This window comes from Diabrotica virgifera, chromosome 6 (genome assembly GCF_917563875.1).
Source record: "Diabrotica virgifera virgifera chromosome 6, PGI_DIABVI_V3a".
NCBI classification, from domain to species: domain Eukaryota; kingdom Metazoa; phylum Arthropoda; class Insecta; order Coleoptera; family Chrysomelidae; genus Diabrotica; species Diabrotica virgifera.
In genome coordinates, this window is record NC_065448.1 from 205,137,995 (window position 1) to 205,153,235 (window position 15,241).

Genomic DNA, 15,241 nt, shown 5'->3' on the forward strand with positions numbered 1-15,241 from the left:
AAAAAAAACCTTACAAAGTTATAATCGCAGATAAAAAATACCTACTGAAGTAGAAAAACTTTATGTCCAAATCTTTTCTTATTTATAACAGATTCGTGATAAACTTTTTATGTGGAGGTTTCTCTCAGCAAATATTCACATGTATAGTATAAGCAAGAGATATAGTAGAAACACTTTTTTTGTTCATACCTTTTTTGTTTTTAACCACCAGCTCTTACAGAGTTAATTGTCTCTGGCATTTTAGGTTTTAGTTGGAAAGCAGATCTTTACTAGAGATCTTTTCTAGAGAGGTTTTATGTTTTCTTCGTTATTTTATAGTCGTTAACGTTCCGTTTGTGACTGAATAAGGAAAATCTCATCTTGAGGTAGAAACTTACAAAGTAATATAACAGCCACTGGCCTTCAATCATAACTTACTTTCTCGGGTACATCCTTGTCCAATAACTTTTTTCGCTTTATCTTGCATGGCTCTTTGGTAGAGTCCTATAATGGTCTCTGCCCATGGTACTGGATTAGGAGTCAAACTGCCCATGCTACTGGATGAAGAGTCAAACTGGGCAAACATGCAATTATAATAATGAAATGAGTGAAAAATAATTTCGACCACGAATCAAGTAATCTGTTAACCGAGGTACAACAGTACCAAGCGTCGCCGCTAGGAGAACACTCCAGTAGTGCGTCCCCGTTCCCCGTTATAGGACAGTCTAACCATACTCCGGGGCAAATATTTTAATATTTGCACTTCTTCATTTCGTTATGGTCCAATTCAGTCTACTTGCAAAGCCTCTTTGACAAGGAATAGATTCCGAAACATCAGGTGTCAGAGGATGGCAGGAGACTCGAATTGAATCAAAACGAAACGATTATTTTCTTTTTTGTCATACCTTACTCGGTTTTAGAGTACAAAATGACCACGTTTCATATAAGTAATCTGCGACGCAATATTGGAGTGTTCTCCTAGCGGCGCCGCTTGGTACTGTTGTACCTCGGTTAACAAATTACTTGATTCGTGGTCGAAATTATTTTTCACTCATTTCATCATTCCCCGTTAGAGGACAGTCTAACCATACTCCGGTCCAAATATTTTAATATTTGCACTTCTTCTTCATTTCGTTATGGTCCAATTCAGTCTACTTGCAAAGCCTCTTTGACAAGGAATAGATTCCGAAACATCAGGTGTCAGAGGAAGGCAAGAGACTAGAATTTAATCAAAACGAAACGAATATTTTCTTTTTTAATTATAATAATTCTTACAGCCTAAGTCAATATACAACTAAGCTGAAATTTTTGCTTTTTTGGCCTGCATTGATGAAGCCATGGAGACCCCAAAGCAAAGATAATCAACATTTGCACAAATAACTAAGCAGCTATTCTGGCATTAAAAAACCCACTCACCAAATCAAAACTGGCGAGGAACTGCAAAGATCTCCTCAACATCATGACAAAAATGGGTGCCGGGTCACAAAGGGGTGCATGGGAATGAACTAGCAGATCTTTTGGAAAAACAAGGTTCGAGAAAAACCTTTGTAGGACCAGAACCTTCCAGTGACATCAATAAAGACAATACAAAAAAAAAAAAGAGATTCAGAAGTGGCTGATAAGGAATCGTCAAAAGAAATGGAGAGCTACTCAGGAATATTGATCAAAAATCTAAAAATTTGATGAACCTCAATAAATGAGAAATCAAAACATTTACTGAAATGGTGACTGGATATTGTCGTTTAAGAAACCACTTATTCAAACTAGGTAAGCTGAATGATCCTTGGTGCAGAAAGTGGGAAATGGAAGAAAGAACTGCCATACACTGCCCATGCCATTGCAGTGTGCTAACTGCTAAGTAATGTGAGAGAGGAATTCACTGATTAACTGAGTTTTGATCCTAAAACTACCAATAAACTGTTGGCCTTTGTTGAGGCTATGGCCACAGGACTTGAGTTTATGAAAAAAAAATAAGGTATGGTACAAATGCCTTACAACCAAGTGCCAGAGTCTAGGAGTCTTGTCTGGTTTAAGAATAAGAAGACTTCTGATAGCTGAAGTAGTAACTTTATTTGGTTGCCAGCCGTGCTATAATTTCATAAATAGTTGATATGTCTTCTCAATTATTGTTCCCACGCATTTTTATTAATCTCACGGTAATAACCATACAAACCTTTGACATTTCTATCTTCTTCCTTAGCTACTAAAATATCTTCCTTAGTTACTAATTAATTGATGGTTTGAGACAGCTTTTAAAGTGTTTAGTCTAGTTATGCCATTGGATATGGTGCGAATGTGTTTGCTGTGTTGTTTCCAGTTGAGCCATCTATCGAAAGTAAGGCCTAGTATCTTCTGTCACCATAGTATCCTTTAAGACAATTTACTCGAAGACCCTGTTGCTGCTTGATCTTCGAGTAAATTTCCGGATTAAATTTATGGTAGTGAACAGCAGTATAGATATTCATGCCTATTCTGTAACTCATTTCGATGATAGAAGTAAGGAAAATCGAACTGAAGTTGCCAAGTCGAATAGAAATAGGCAAAAGCGGTATTCCATAACTCCCTCGGAATCTCTACAATCGGAATAGTGAATAGAAATGACTTCGACAACATTTACCCTGTCGAAACTAGATTTCGATATCGGAATTGTGCTTGACGCAAGCGCATTGTATTTTGTTTTGACGTTTATATTTTATATCTACTAAAAAAAGTTTATTACTACTTATTTATAGTATTTTTACCTTTTTTATCTGCTTAATTTTTTAGTCTGTGGTGTTATTTACTTAGGGAATTGTATATTTAATTTAGTCATGTTGTACGAGTATGCATTGAACCTAACCTCATTTTCTCTGGCGTCTGAATTGATCTGAATGCTGAATACTGAATGTTGGCCAGACGCTGTGTTGCCAAACTTTTTTTCTTGTACAATTTCAATCAGTAGCATAATGTACAAGAATAGATTGTACAAGAACGTTTAAAATATAAAGATAGACGAATAGCGTTGATTGATAAATATATTATAACAATTTACTTCTTGTATTTTTTTTTTATCAATCAACGCTTATAGAAAACAAAATAATTATAGAAGACGCCATTTTTGGGAAAAGTTTATTATCAGTTATTTTAGCTGGAATCAAATCTTAAGATTGTATATTATTAGTAATATCTTACATCATACATTTTATCTTCATTTATCTTTTTTATTTATCAGTTTATCTTCTTTCTTACAACAATTTTAATTAACTTTGATTTAAAACCATTTATCATCTTTTAAGCTTTTGTGTCCAATATTTACACTAATATTTTATTGTTTACTTTGCAAAACTTTTCTTTTTTGTTACATATTTGAAAACTATTTTTTAAATGCAACTGTATGTAATGTGATAGTATGAAAAATTGAAGATATGGCAACGGTGTCGTATTTCAAATTTAGAACCAGTAATAAACAGATCACAGAACACTAATTTCGCTTGACAATGCGGCGTTGCCACTCCCCCTGACCGCGTGAAATAGAAATTGCCGATTTCGATTTAGCCTGATTACGATGTGAGTTACAGAATGCCAATTCAAACATGAAAATGATGCGATAGATATCAAACATTCCGATTTCAGGTAATTACGATTCGTTTTGGTCATTTCTATTCGATTTGTTAAAAGTTACAGAATACGGCTGAATGATTGAAATTGACGAGAACCCATAAACAGACATTTTTTCTTTTTAATATTAGACATAAACGTAAGTTAACATTAAAAAGTTGGTATTGCTTTATGAATCAAAACTGTAATCAATGTATTTTCTTAGGTGGTGAAGAAGGTGCCCGTTACGGTCCAAGTTTGATGCCTGGCGGTAACAAAGAAGCATGGCCCTACATAAAAGATATCTTCCAAGGTATCTCTGCCAAGGTTGATGGCCAACCATGTTGTGACTGGGTCGGTAATGATGGTGCTGGTCATTTCGTCAAAATGGTACACAACGGTATTGAATACGGAGATATGCAACTTATTGGTGAAGTATACCATTTAATGAGCGCCATAGGAGTCAATCAAGAACAGATGGGCAACACTTTCGACAAATGGAACAAAGGAGCTTTGGACAGTTTTCTTATTGAAATTACCAGAGATATTTTGAGGTATAAGGATAGCGATGGTAAGTCATTTAATGTAATGATAAATTCTATAAGTGTCACTACAGTGAAAAGTTAATGTCACTACAGCTGTTTCGACAGAGTGCCTTTCGCAAGTGATGTATTTTACTATGTAGGTAATTATATACTTTAAAAGTCTCTAACTGCATAGGTTGAGGAATGAGTAGATGTTTTTCTCAAGTTCTACTTTCAGAATTATATCTGTATTTTTTAATTTATTAATTTCCATAGGTTCTAATGAAGATAGCTTAAAGTCTTTATTTTGAATATGAATAATTTGAACCTCAGTGGCGGCTCGTGGCTTTAGGGACAGGGTCGGCAAGGTTTTGTCTCCTCAGATAGGTATAGAGATTTTTGGTTTTTGTTCTTTTTTTTTATTTTTTTGTATTTTTTTTGTTTTTTCCTATAAATTTAGAACCTAAACCTGTTTATAAATTAACTCTAGTATGTTGTTTCGAAGTTGCAAGATGGGTTATAACCTCATTGTAAAATTTATTATTGTTTTGGAGAGATTTTAAAAGTTTTTTCTATTGACATTTGAGACAAGTTTGACATTCTCTCTTGTTTCATGGTGTTTCGACAATACCTTTTGACTCTTTTGAGACGAGAGAAATCCAGTTCATTTGAGGAAGATTTTGCCCACATTTGAGCACAATAATTTGTTAATTTCGGGAACAGTTTGTTGTACCTAACGAATTGCAGTATATAAAATTATACATGTTTTGTAACTTATCCCACCTTCCGAAAATATTTGGATCAGCATATAAAACTGTTAATCCATTTTCTTATTTTATTTGATTAAAAAATGATGGATAATTTTTAATGAACTTGTCTCATAAGATATTTTGAAAATTCTTTAGCGTAACTTTTAAATTTTGAATCGTTAAAGAGGTCAATAACTTATAACAGTGAGTAAATAATAGTTTTGCCTGGTGCAATAGTTTTAACTTTTGCCTTGAGACCATGCAATTCACCGGACATCAAGGCAGCGCCGTCATACATTTGCCTTACCAATTTATTGTTGACATTAAAAAATTTTAATCTGCCCTTTAAAACACCAAAAATATATTCTGTCTTATGGCTTCTACTCACGTCTGAAAAGCTAAAAACCTCTCATAAATATTAGACGTAACGCGTATCGAAGAACAATTGATACTTGTGAATGACATGCTACCTCTATCAGTAGTTTCGTTTACTTCTACCGAATAGGATCAAAATGTAACTACTAAAATTGATTCTTTCATTCTGTGCTGTTTTAGGTACGCCGCTAAATGTTTTCGAGTCAGAAAGTAAATTAGAAAATTCCAGATCGTATTTGTTAAACAATTTTATTTGTTCTCTATAATTAACTTGATTTGACGAATGCTCCGATCCATCCTGTCCCCTAAATGGTAATTAAAAATTACAATATCAATTAAACGACGTAAAACTACTTACCTATTTCATAATTTTATCCCGGGCGCGCTAGCAAGGTACGTGGCTAGGTACGTGGCTAGGTGCCTTGCTGTCGTGGCAGATCACCGATCGGCAGATTGGTATCTGCCGGTACTTGCCATTCAAATAAATACGGGGAATGTATAATTGGTTGCCTATCGACTAATATTCTATAGCTTCTTATTAAAAGCAAATCGTCAATCTGGAGACGGCTTGCCGAAGCGGGCCTTATAATAATTCACACAATCACAATCGGGTGCATGGATCATTAATTTGAAAAGTCTCTTAAGTACAGCGCACAGGGATCACTTAACGTATCGGATCGATCGAATTCTTAAAAAAAATGAATAAAATTTAGTCTGTATTATCTTCAAGATATTTTTTTTATTTCACAGAAACTAATATCATCAACTCTGATTAAATTAAATATTTAAAAAATCTATAATGTGTCCATAAATGTGTTGGTCGGCACTGCCAACCCTGCCGACCCTGACTAGCCGCCACTGTTGAACCTGTTCATTATAAAGAGTGATTATGAACAAGAAGGTGAAGTGCGTATGTAGAATCTGTTTTTCTATTATTGAAAGTTTTTTGTATTCTGCTATACGCTGTGAGCTTGTACGTAGAGGGGATATTTATAAATTCGCGAGCGCCAGTAGTGGCAAGTCTGTAAACGTTTACCGGAAAGGGTACCCCCCGTTAAGATAGGCAAAATGCCCTCACTCTCAGAATTCAATTTTTTAAATTTTTTTCGTTCTGTGCAATTAAAAAATGAGATAACGCGGATTTTTAGCTCGCCACCCCCCTTACCCCTCCCCCCACAGCCAAAAACGTAGATTTTTAGATTTATTTTTTTTTAGTTGGGTTGCAATTGATTTAAAAATTTCAAAAAATTGACACGTGTAGCTGAGGCTTTTACAAAACATGTCCATTTTTTATGGACCCTTAGGTCGAGTGTACATAACCTCAAATTTTTTTAAACTTTTTTAAAGCCTATAACTTTTTTTTGGAGGCGGCTGCAGGTCCAATTTTTTTGCATTTTGTGTATTTTATCAAAAGCTATATCTCTGATTTTTTCAGATTTTTCCGTCAGGTGCGCCATCTTGAAAAATCCGGAAAACTGTTTTTTTTTAGGGGGTTTTTAGGGATTTTCTCCATTTTATAGACTGCAACATAGATCAACTCAAGGTTTTGTTAATAGATTATGTATAATTTGAAATAAATGAGTATTTTAGGATTATCAAAAATTGGGCAAAATACCTTAAACCCCCCAAAAACCATGTTTTTTTAAGTTATGTAAGGGTTTTTGCGGGCTTAATGATATTATTTTTTGAGATCGATACAGCCTGAATATTATCTTTTTCATTTTTTTTACGTTATATGTGAATAAAAAATAAGACTAATCGCATTTTTAACACACCACCCCCCCTGCCCCCACAAAAACGTCAATTTTTCTATTTTTTTTTTTTTGTTTAAAGTTGCAATTAATTTAAAATTTTTATGAGGCGTCTACAAAACATATCTATTTTTTATAGACCCGTGTAGGTCGAGTGTACAATACATATAACCTCAAAATTCCTTTTTTATTTTTTTAAAACGTATTTTTGACTTCCAATCGATATTTTTTTAAAACGTCCAATGAATATTGTACATCTCTCTCTCTCGCGGACGGCCGCTTCAATACATGCTTAGCGCTCATTTTTAATTATTAAAAATAATAGTTAGCAATAAAATAATGACAAAAATTTGTTTAGGCTATTGCAGGGGGGCTTTAAACTTTGAGTTGGTCACTTTATGACTTTTATAATAATAATTTTTAATCGAGTTATTAAGCCTTGAAAATGGCCATTTTCGCGTTTTTTAAATTCGAAATTGCATGTAACTCGACAACAGTCAATTTTATAGAAAAATCACAAGATACCTTTTTTGCTCAGCTTGATCCAGAGAATCTAAAACAAATTTGTCAGAAGTGAAAAAATTGATTTTTTGAATTCGTTTAAAAAAATGTTTAAACAATTTTCCGATCGCGGTACTGCCTGGCACCTTGTGGATTTGTTATAAGGACCTGTTTTTGAGTAAGTTTGTGCAAAAAAATTAATCGGAATAATTTACCTAACGGGACAAGCATACAGCGTGGACTATTTGCATTAGGAGCCAAACGTAGATGGTTTGTAAAATACACAAAAGACAAAAAAAAATTAGCAGCCATCGCCAAAAAAAGTTATACGTACCTATTAAAAAACAAAAAAAAAATGAGGTTATAATATGTACACTCGACCTTCGGGTCCATAAAAATAGACGTTCTGTAACAGCCTCAGCTCTGCGTGTGAATTTTTTGTAATTTATAATTTAATACTTAGGTACTAACTATTATAAATGCGACATAAGCCACAATTTAACTAAAAAATGATTTTATTAACGTTTCGAAAATAAAAAATATATTCAGGCTTTTTCGACCTCAAAAAATATCATTAAGCCCGCAAAAACCCTTACATAACTTAAAAAAACATGGTTTTTGGGGGGTTTAAAGGTATTTTGCCCAATTTTTGATAATCCTAAAATACTCATTTATTTCAAATTATACATAATCTATTAACAGAACCTTGAGTTGATCTATGTTGCAGTCTATAAAATGGAGAAAATCCCTAAAAACCCCCTAAAAAAACAGTTTTCCGGATTTTTCAAGGGAGATAGCTTTTGATAAAATACACAAAATGCAAAAAAAATTGGACCTGCAGCCCCCTCCAAAAAAAGTTATAGGTTTTAAAAAAGTTAAAAAAAAATTTGAGGTTATGTACACTCGACCTAAGGGTCCATAAAAAATGGACATGTTTTGTAAAAGCCTCAGTTACACGTGTGAATTTTTTGAAATTTTTATATCAATTGCAACCCAACTAAAGAAAATTAAATCTAAAAATCTACGTTTTAGGCTGTGGGGGGAGGAGTAAGGGGGTGGCGAGCTAAAAATCCGCGTTATCTCATTTTTTAATGGCACAGAACGTAAAAAAATTAAAAAGATTGAATTCTGAGAGTGAGGGCATTTTGCCTATCTGTACCCTTTGACATAGGTAAATGTCAAAGTGATTAATTTAAAATTAAAATTAAAAACATTAATTATAAAAAATATTAGTTGATCAAAGCTGTTGCATATATTTTTATCTTAAATATACTTACGTTTTAAATACTGAATTTACGTTTTTTTAATGTTCTGTAATATGTAATTATAAATTAATCCATTAATCTTGGCGCACCAGCGTAGATAAGGGGGGGGTACTGGGGGACAGTACCCCTCCTAAGAAGCATTCTAATAGAAGCAATAAAATACTAAAAGATGTAGGAGAAATTAATGATACACTTCCCTCATCAAAAAAAATTCAATCTTATTCGCTTAAAAACCAATTTTTATTACATTGTCTTTTAAGTTTTAAAATGTTTTAAAAGTGTAAAAAGTTGTAAAAAGATACTAAGTACCCCCCCTAGAAAAAAAACCTATCTACGCGCCTGTCTTGGCGCCATCTACACGATAATTGTGAAAGTATCCGAAGTAAGAAATTAATATTTCATCAATAGAACGTCAAAATGATTAGCAAAATCTTAAAAAAATTTATTACAATTTATTACTTTTTAGCGTTGTAAATATTAAGTGATAACAATTAAATAATAAATTTAAAAATTACCGGTGAAAGTTGAATTAGTAACCGCTAAGAGCGACACCAGCGAAGCTCAGAGCGTATAAGTTTGTCAAAGGTTCTGTAAGTTTTTGGACAGTCACCAGTTTGGACAGTCAGTTTGTATACAATACTCTGTAATTATTGTTCTTTGGCTTCTATTGTTCTTAATGTATTTGCTTAAATTGTTGTTTGTTCTGAAAGCTCGTGTTATTCCTTTCTTTTAAGCGACTTAAGCAAATACATTAAGCACAATAAGAGCTAAAAGAAAAAGCAATTACAGAGTGGTGTGTGTACAAACTGACATGTGATGACTGTCCAAAAACTTACATTGGTCAAGCTGGCACAACTTTTGACAAACGTATAGGAGAACACAAAATGGCTTTCAATAATAGAAAGACATATTCTACGTACGCACTTTACCTTCTAGGTCTACATGATAATCATTCTTTTAATGGACAGTTTCAAATTCTTCATATTCAAATAAAGGCCTTCATCTTTATTAGAATCTATGGAAATTAATAAATTAAAAAAATACCATTCCTTAAACTATTCAGTTAGAGACTTTAAAGTTCAGATACATAGTAAAATACATAACTTGAGAAAGGCACTCTGCCGAAACAGCTGTGGTGACATTAACTTAAAATACATTTTGTGGAAGTATTGAAAACAAAAGTTTTTCTTTGTTTTATAGTTAGATAAAATTATATTTTACTTAATGGCACTTTAATTTAGATAATAGGAAATTTTTACATTTGATTAGATTAAAGTAATTGTTCTTAAGAGGACATACACTAAAAAAATATTTATCTTTATGAAGGTAATCGAGATTTTTAATTAAAATTTTTACTGAATAATTTCAATGGTACTTGTAGAGTATTATTTCAAACAATGAGATAGAAATATTAGAAAGATGACAAACACTTATTTTGAATGTATATTAAACTGCCATTAAAGCAAAATTATACTATCCTTTAGATAATTAATTAGGGAGTTTCCTACATTTTTGCTTTTGATCGATTCACGTGTTGCTAACAAATACTTTGATCACTAAGGTAAAAATAATATAAATTCGATTTAAACTTTCATGTGCGTCACAACATTTAAAACTGTTTAAACAGCATATAGTCAGGTACAGTCGGAAAAATGAAAGAATACCCATGAACGATCACATCAATCACTTATTTTGTATTTGCTATCTTTTTCTATAACAAATGTTTGTTATTTATAGAAAAAGACAAATAACAAACATTTGTTATAGAAAAAGATAGCAAATACAAAATAAGTGATTGATGTGATCGTTCATGGGTATTCTTTCCTTTTTCCGACTGTAGATGCCTTTCAATCACGGCTTGTCTGATGCCCTCCTGCCATGTATTTTCCACTCCATAATTTTCTTTGGCCACATGTCTCCATTCATACAGCTTACATGTCCGTACCATCTCAAACTGTTGGCTTGAATGGTGCAATATTTGTTTTCTCAATATTCATTCTTTTCCGCATCTCGTCATTTCTTATTTTGTTTGAAATCAGTCAAAAATTTAAGAAATGTCAAAGAAGCAAATCTGGCTTGTTCTTTACTCTGCTTTTTATATCACTCTCATGGTCCCAACTTCTGTTCAACAGACAACACTAGTATTTAAACTGCCTGACTTGTTCGATTTCTTCCCCAGTAACATATATCTTGAAATTCGCAGACGACATAGTTTTATTCTCTGACAACCTGAAGGAGATATGTACAATGCTACATGAACTTCAGTTAGTGTGTACCAGTGTAGGTCTTAAAATAAACATCTCCAAAACAAAATTCATGACAAACCTAGTACCTAGCGGAAATATCAATATTGGAGACAACAAAGTAGAGCTAGTGGAAAAATACATATACCTTGGACACTGAAATAAAGATCACAAGAGACAACCATACATGCGAACTACGAAGAAGGAATAAACCTAGCATGAGCAGCCTATGGAAAACTCAAAGACATCTTTAAAAGCGATATACCAATTTCTTTAAAACGTAAAACATTTGACCAATATGTGTTGCCTGTGATGACTTACGATGTCGAAACTTTGACATTGACAGCTACAACTTCTAAAATAGCTCAGAGAAAAATAGAAAGGTCAATGCTGAGTATATCGCTTCGTGACCGAGTTAGAAATGAAGACTTAAGACGAAGAACAGGAGTTACTGATGTAATTTCCCGAATTGCCACCCTGAAATGGAACTGGGTCAGACACGTCGGCCGAATCAGTGATGGGAGGTGGACGAGGAGATTACTTAAGTGGAGGCCGAGATTAGACAAAAGAAGTAGAGGAAGACCACCTACTCGGTGGACTGACGATCTCGAGAAAATGTCAAGAAATTGGATGCAAAGTGCTCAAAATAGAGCACAATGGACAACAATGAGGAATGCCTATGTCCAGCAGTGGACGCAAAGGGCTGGTGGAGGAGGAGGAGGATGATCATGATGAACATATATCTGTGCGTTTGGGTAATTTTTTCTACCTATAATCATTGTTTCTGTCTTCTTGATATTTATTTTCAAACCCAGAGCTTCACTTGCAAGAGTTAGATAATTTAAAAGGCATTGAAAATATTCGATGTTATCTGCCGCTGTGTCATCGGAAAACCTGATGTTGTTAACAAATATGTCGTTTACTTTAATACCCTTATTAGAGTCTGCCACTGCTTCTAAGAAGTCTTTCTCTATGTATAAGTTAAACAACATTGGAGAAAGTATACATCCTTACTCTTTTTTAATAGAGAAGTCTTTTGTTTCGTTGAAATGTTGAAGTTGAAATGTTACTGTCTGGCTCCAATACAGATTGGCAATAATTCTTATATCTTTGGAATCCTATCCTAACTCTTGTAGGTATTTTATCATTAGTTTGTGACGATAATATAATTTTATCGTCTAGAGTACGCCAATGAATTAAGTAAAACGTGTTTTTGTACCGCCTCGGACGATATAAAAGTCCGAACGAGAAGCCTAGTTGAATATTATTCTTGGAGCGTTGATCGAAGAATAATAAACAACAACGAGGTATAAGATATGAGTTATCCCGACCATTTCCGCCGTCGTTTTGGTGCGCTGAACGAATCCGAGGGTTTTCCCTTTTACCTATCCTTATACGAGCGGTGGTCGTATTTCCCAACATGTCTTTTCCCCTGGCGAGCTGAGCGAGATTTCCTCTCCTTATACGTCCATTTCATATTAATAAAAGTAATTCCTAATCCACGCGATCGTCAATATCATTCATTCATGTACAAAATATCGTCACATCGACCCGAACCGAAAGCTCGTTGTGTAGATTATAAATATATTTTATTAACGAAATTAACGAGTAATTAAGGCTAATTATCTTATCCTTTTGTATGTTTTGATTCCAAATAAAAATGTCTTAAGAAGTGAACTTTTGTCTTCGACTGATTTTGTTACCTGGGGGCAACAAACGCAACGACCACGTTACAAGTTCGTGTTTTACATTATCAAATGCTTTCTCATAATAGATGAAACAGATGTGATTCTTTGATACAAACAATTCTGTATTAATGTTTGCATAGTAAGTACTAAGAAGTTAGTGGGTTAGTGTATCTCTTGAGATTTTTGAGACTTAAGCTTTAACGAAGTGATTTTTCATATACGATTAAACAATATATTTACAATACAAATGTGTACAAACTTGTACAAATCTTATTTTGTATTCAAACTTCATCGTTGATTCTTTGGAATCGGGTAACCAAGTTGACTCCATATATGCTGATTTTGCCAAAGCATTTGACAGGGTGAATCATGAAATATTAATTGCTAAACTTCGTGGATATGGAATTGGAGATGATTTATTGGGTTGAATCAGGAGTTATTTAACAGATCGTTCACAAATAGTGAAATATGGTGATTTTGTTTCTGAAGCCATTAGTGTTACCTCGGGTGTTCCTCAAGGTTCTCACTTAGGCCCACTTCTATTTAATCTTTTTGTGAATGATATATCATCAGTAATTAATAATAGTGAATTTCTGTTGTTTGCTGATGACATAAAAATCTTTAAAGCGATTAAAAATACCTCGGATATGGATGCTCTTCAGTCTGACATAAATAATTTTTCTCGTTGGTGTGACATCAATGCCTTGTATTTGAATCTTAAAAAGTGCTACAAAATTACATTTTCTAGAAATACTAAACATCAGTTAGATAGAACATACATACTTAAGGGCGTATCAGTTACGGAAGTTAATCAAATTAGAGACCTCGGAATTACATTTGATCAGAGACTAATGTTTGATAGGCATATTAATGATATTACGTCGCGGGCTTATAGGATGCTCGGCTTTGTTCAGAGGAACTCGCAGGAATTTTCAATATTTACTTTTAAAATTTTGTATTGTTCTCTAGTTCGGTCCATTTTGGAATATTGTAATATTATTTGGTATCCTCATTATAATATGTACATTGATCAGTTAGAACGAGTTCAGAATAAATTCCTAAGAATTTGCAGGTATAAAATGGGTTTTAATAGAACTAACTGTGATTATAATTATATTCTTTGTCAACTTAATATGAAGACCTTGGAAAATAGAGAATCTGAGTGTGAATTGCGTTTTTTGCATAAAATTCTTAATGGTTTTGTTGATTGTCCGGAACTGCTAGAATTAATTGTTTTTAATGTAAATTCTAGGAGAACACGTTCTTCTGACCTATTTAGAATAAAGTTTCATCACACTAATTATGGCAAAAATGAGACAATTACAAGGATGATGAAAACTGCCAATCATTTGCAAGATAGTGTTGATTTGTTTAATCCATCTGTATCCGCATTCAATAATACTTTAAAGAAATTGAGACATTGATGTTATTAATACCTACTTTTGAAATATGTAATGTATGACTACAGTTTATTTGTTAATTATATGTATATATTGTAATTTTTGGTAAGGAAAAAGGGTTCGTCCCGTTAAATAAATAAATAAAATAAAATAAATAAATAAATATCATGTACCTATAGTTTCTTTGCAGTTGGAAATATATTCTAACACAGTCTAATAAGATCTAACGAAATATGCATGCAATCTATGCACTTTCTCATCTTAATAATTATTTAATTAATATTATTTTTAGGCCAATACCTTCTTCCCAAAATCCGTGATACAGCTGGTCAAAAAGGAACAGGAAAATGGACAGCTATATCCGCCCTTAACTATGGAGTTCCAGTTACTCTAATCGGTGAATCAGTCTTCAGCCGTTGCCTTTCAGCTCTCAAGACCGAGAGACAACACGCCAGTACCAAACTTCAAGGACCTAATGCTAAATTCTCCGGAAATGTCGCCAAATTCCTCGATGATCTTGAACAAGCATTGTATGCTGCCAAGATCGTGTCTTACACTCAGGTAAGTTTTAATATAGGAGAATAACTTACACTTAGTTGAAAAATCATATCACAAATATAAATTCTTAAAAAAAAATTAACGATTTGGTAGTGTAGTGGTAAGAATATTAATTGGCTGACTGTAAAAACTAACAACGTTAGAGGTGGCATAAAAATGTCACCTCTCAGGCGATTGTTGATGTAAAGTGCTCTTTCCCAATGCCATATAAAAGTATAACTTTTAGCCAATGTAAATCATCTACTTTTTGTAAAGACATGACTCTGTCTGTTTTTTCAATGTGCCTCCAGTAAGTTCTCGTTTCATCGTTTTCGTGGTTTTCCCATTGGTCATCTTCCTATTGGGGAACCTCTCACGCCGTTCTTACTACTCTATCTATTGACATTCGTCTTATGTGGACATTCCATTGTCCACTTACGTTTCTTAATAACCCAGTTATTAATGTTGTCCACCTTGCATCTCCGTCATATATCTGTACATCTAGCTCTATCACATAGTGTCGTACCATGGATTTTTCGAAGGGTTGTCATCTCTACTGTTTCTAGCATTTTTTGTCCTCTGTGTTAGTTCGTGTTTCCGCCGTATATGTCATTATTGGTCTGATGAATGTTTCTTTCATTTCGTTTCCTATA

The 15,241-nt window shown here is 33.4% G+C and overlaps 1 protein-coding gene across 1 annotated transcript in view; it reads left to right on the plus strand.

The window, feature by feature from the left end:
• LOC126887140 (6-phosphogluconate dehydrogenase, decarboxylating) overlaps window positions 1-15,241 on the plus strand; it is a 48,590-nt gene that overhangs the window by 19,692 nt on the left and 13,657 nt on the right. The window contains exons 3-4 of the mRNA XM_050654502.1: window positions 3,782-4,126; window positions 14,344-14,612. Coding sequence (XP_050510459.1) covers window positions 3,782-4,126; window positions 14,344-14,612 — 614 coding nt within the window. The remainder of the gene's footprint in view (window positions 1-3,781; window positions 4,127-14,343; window positions 14,613-15,241) is intronic.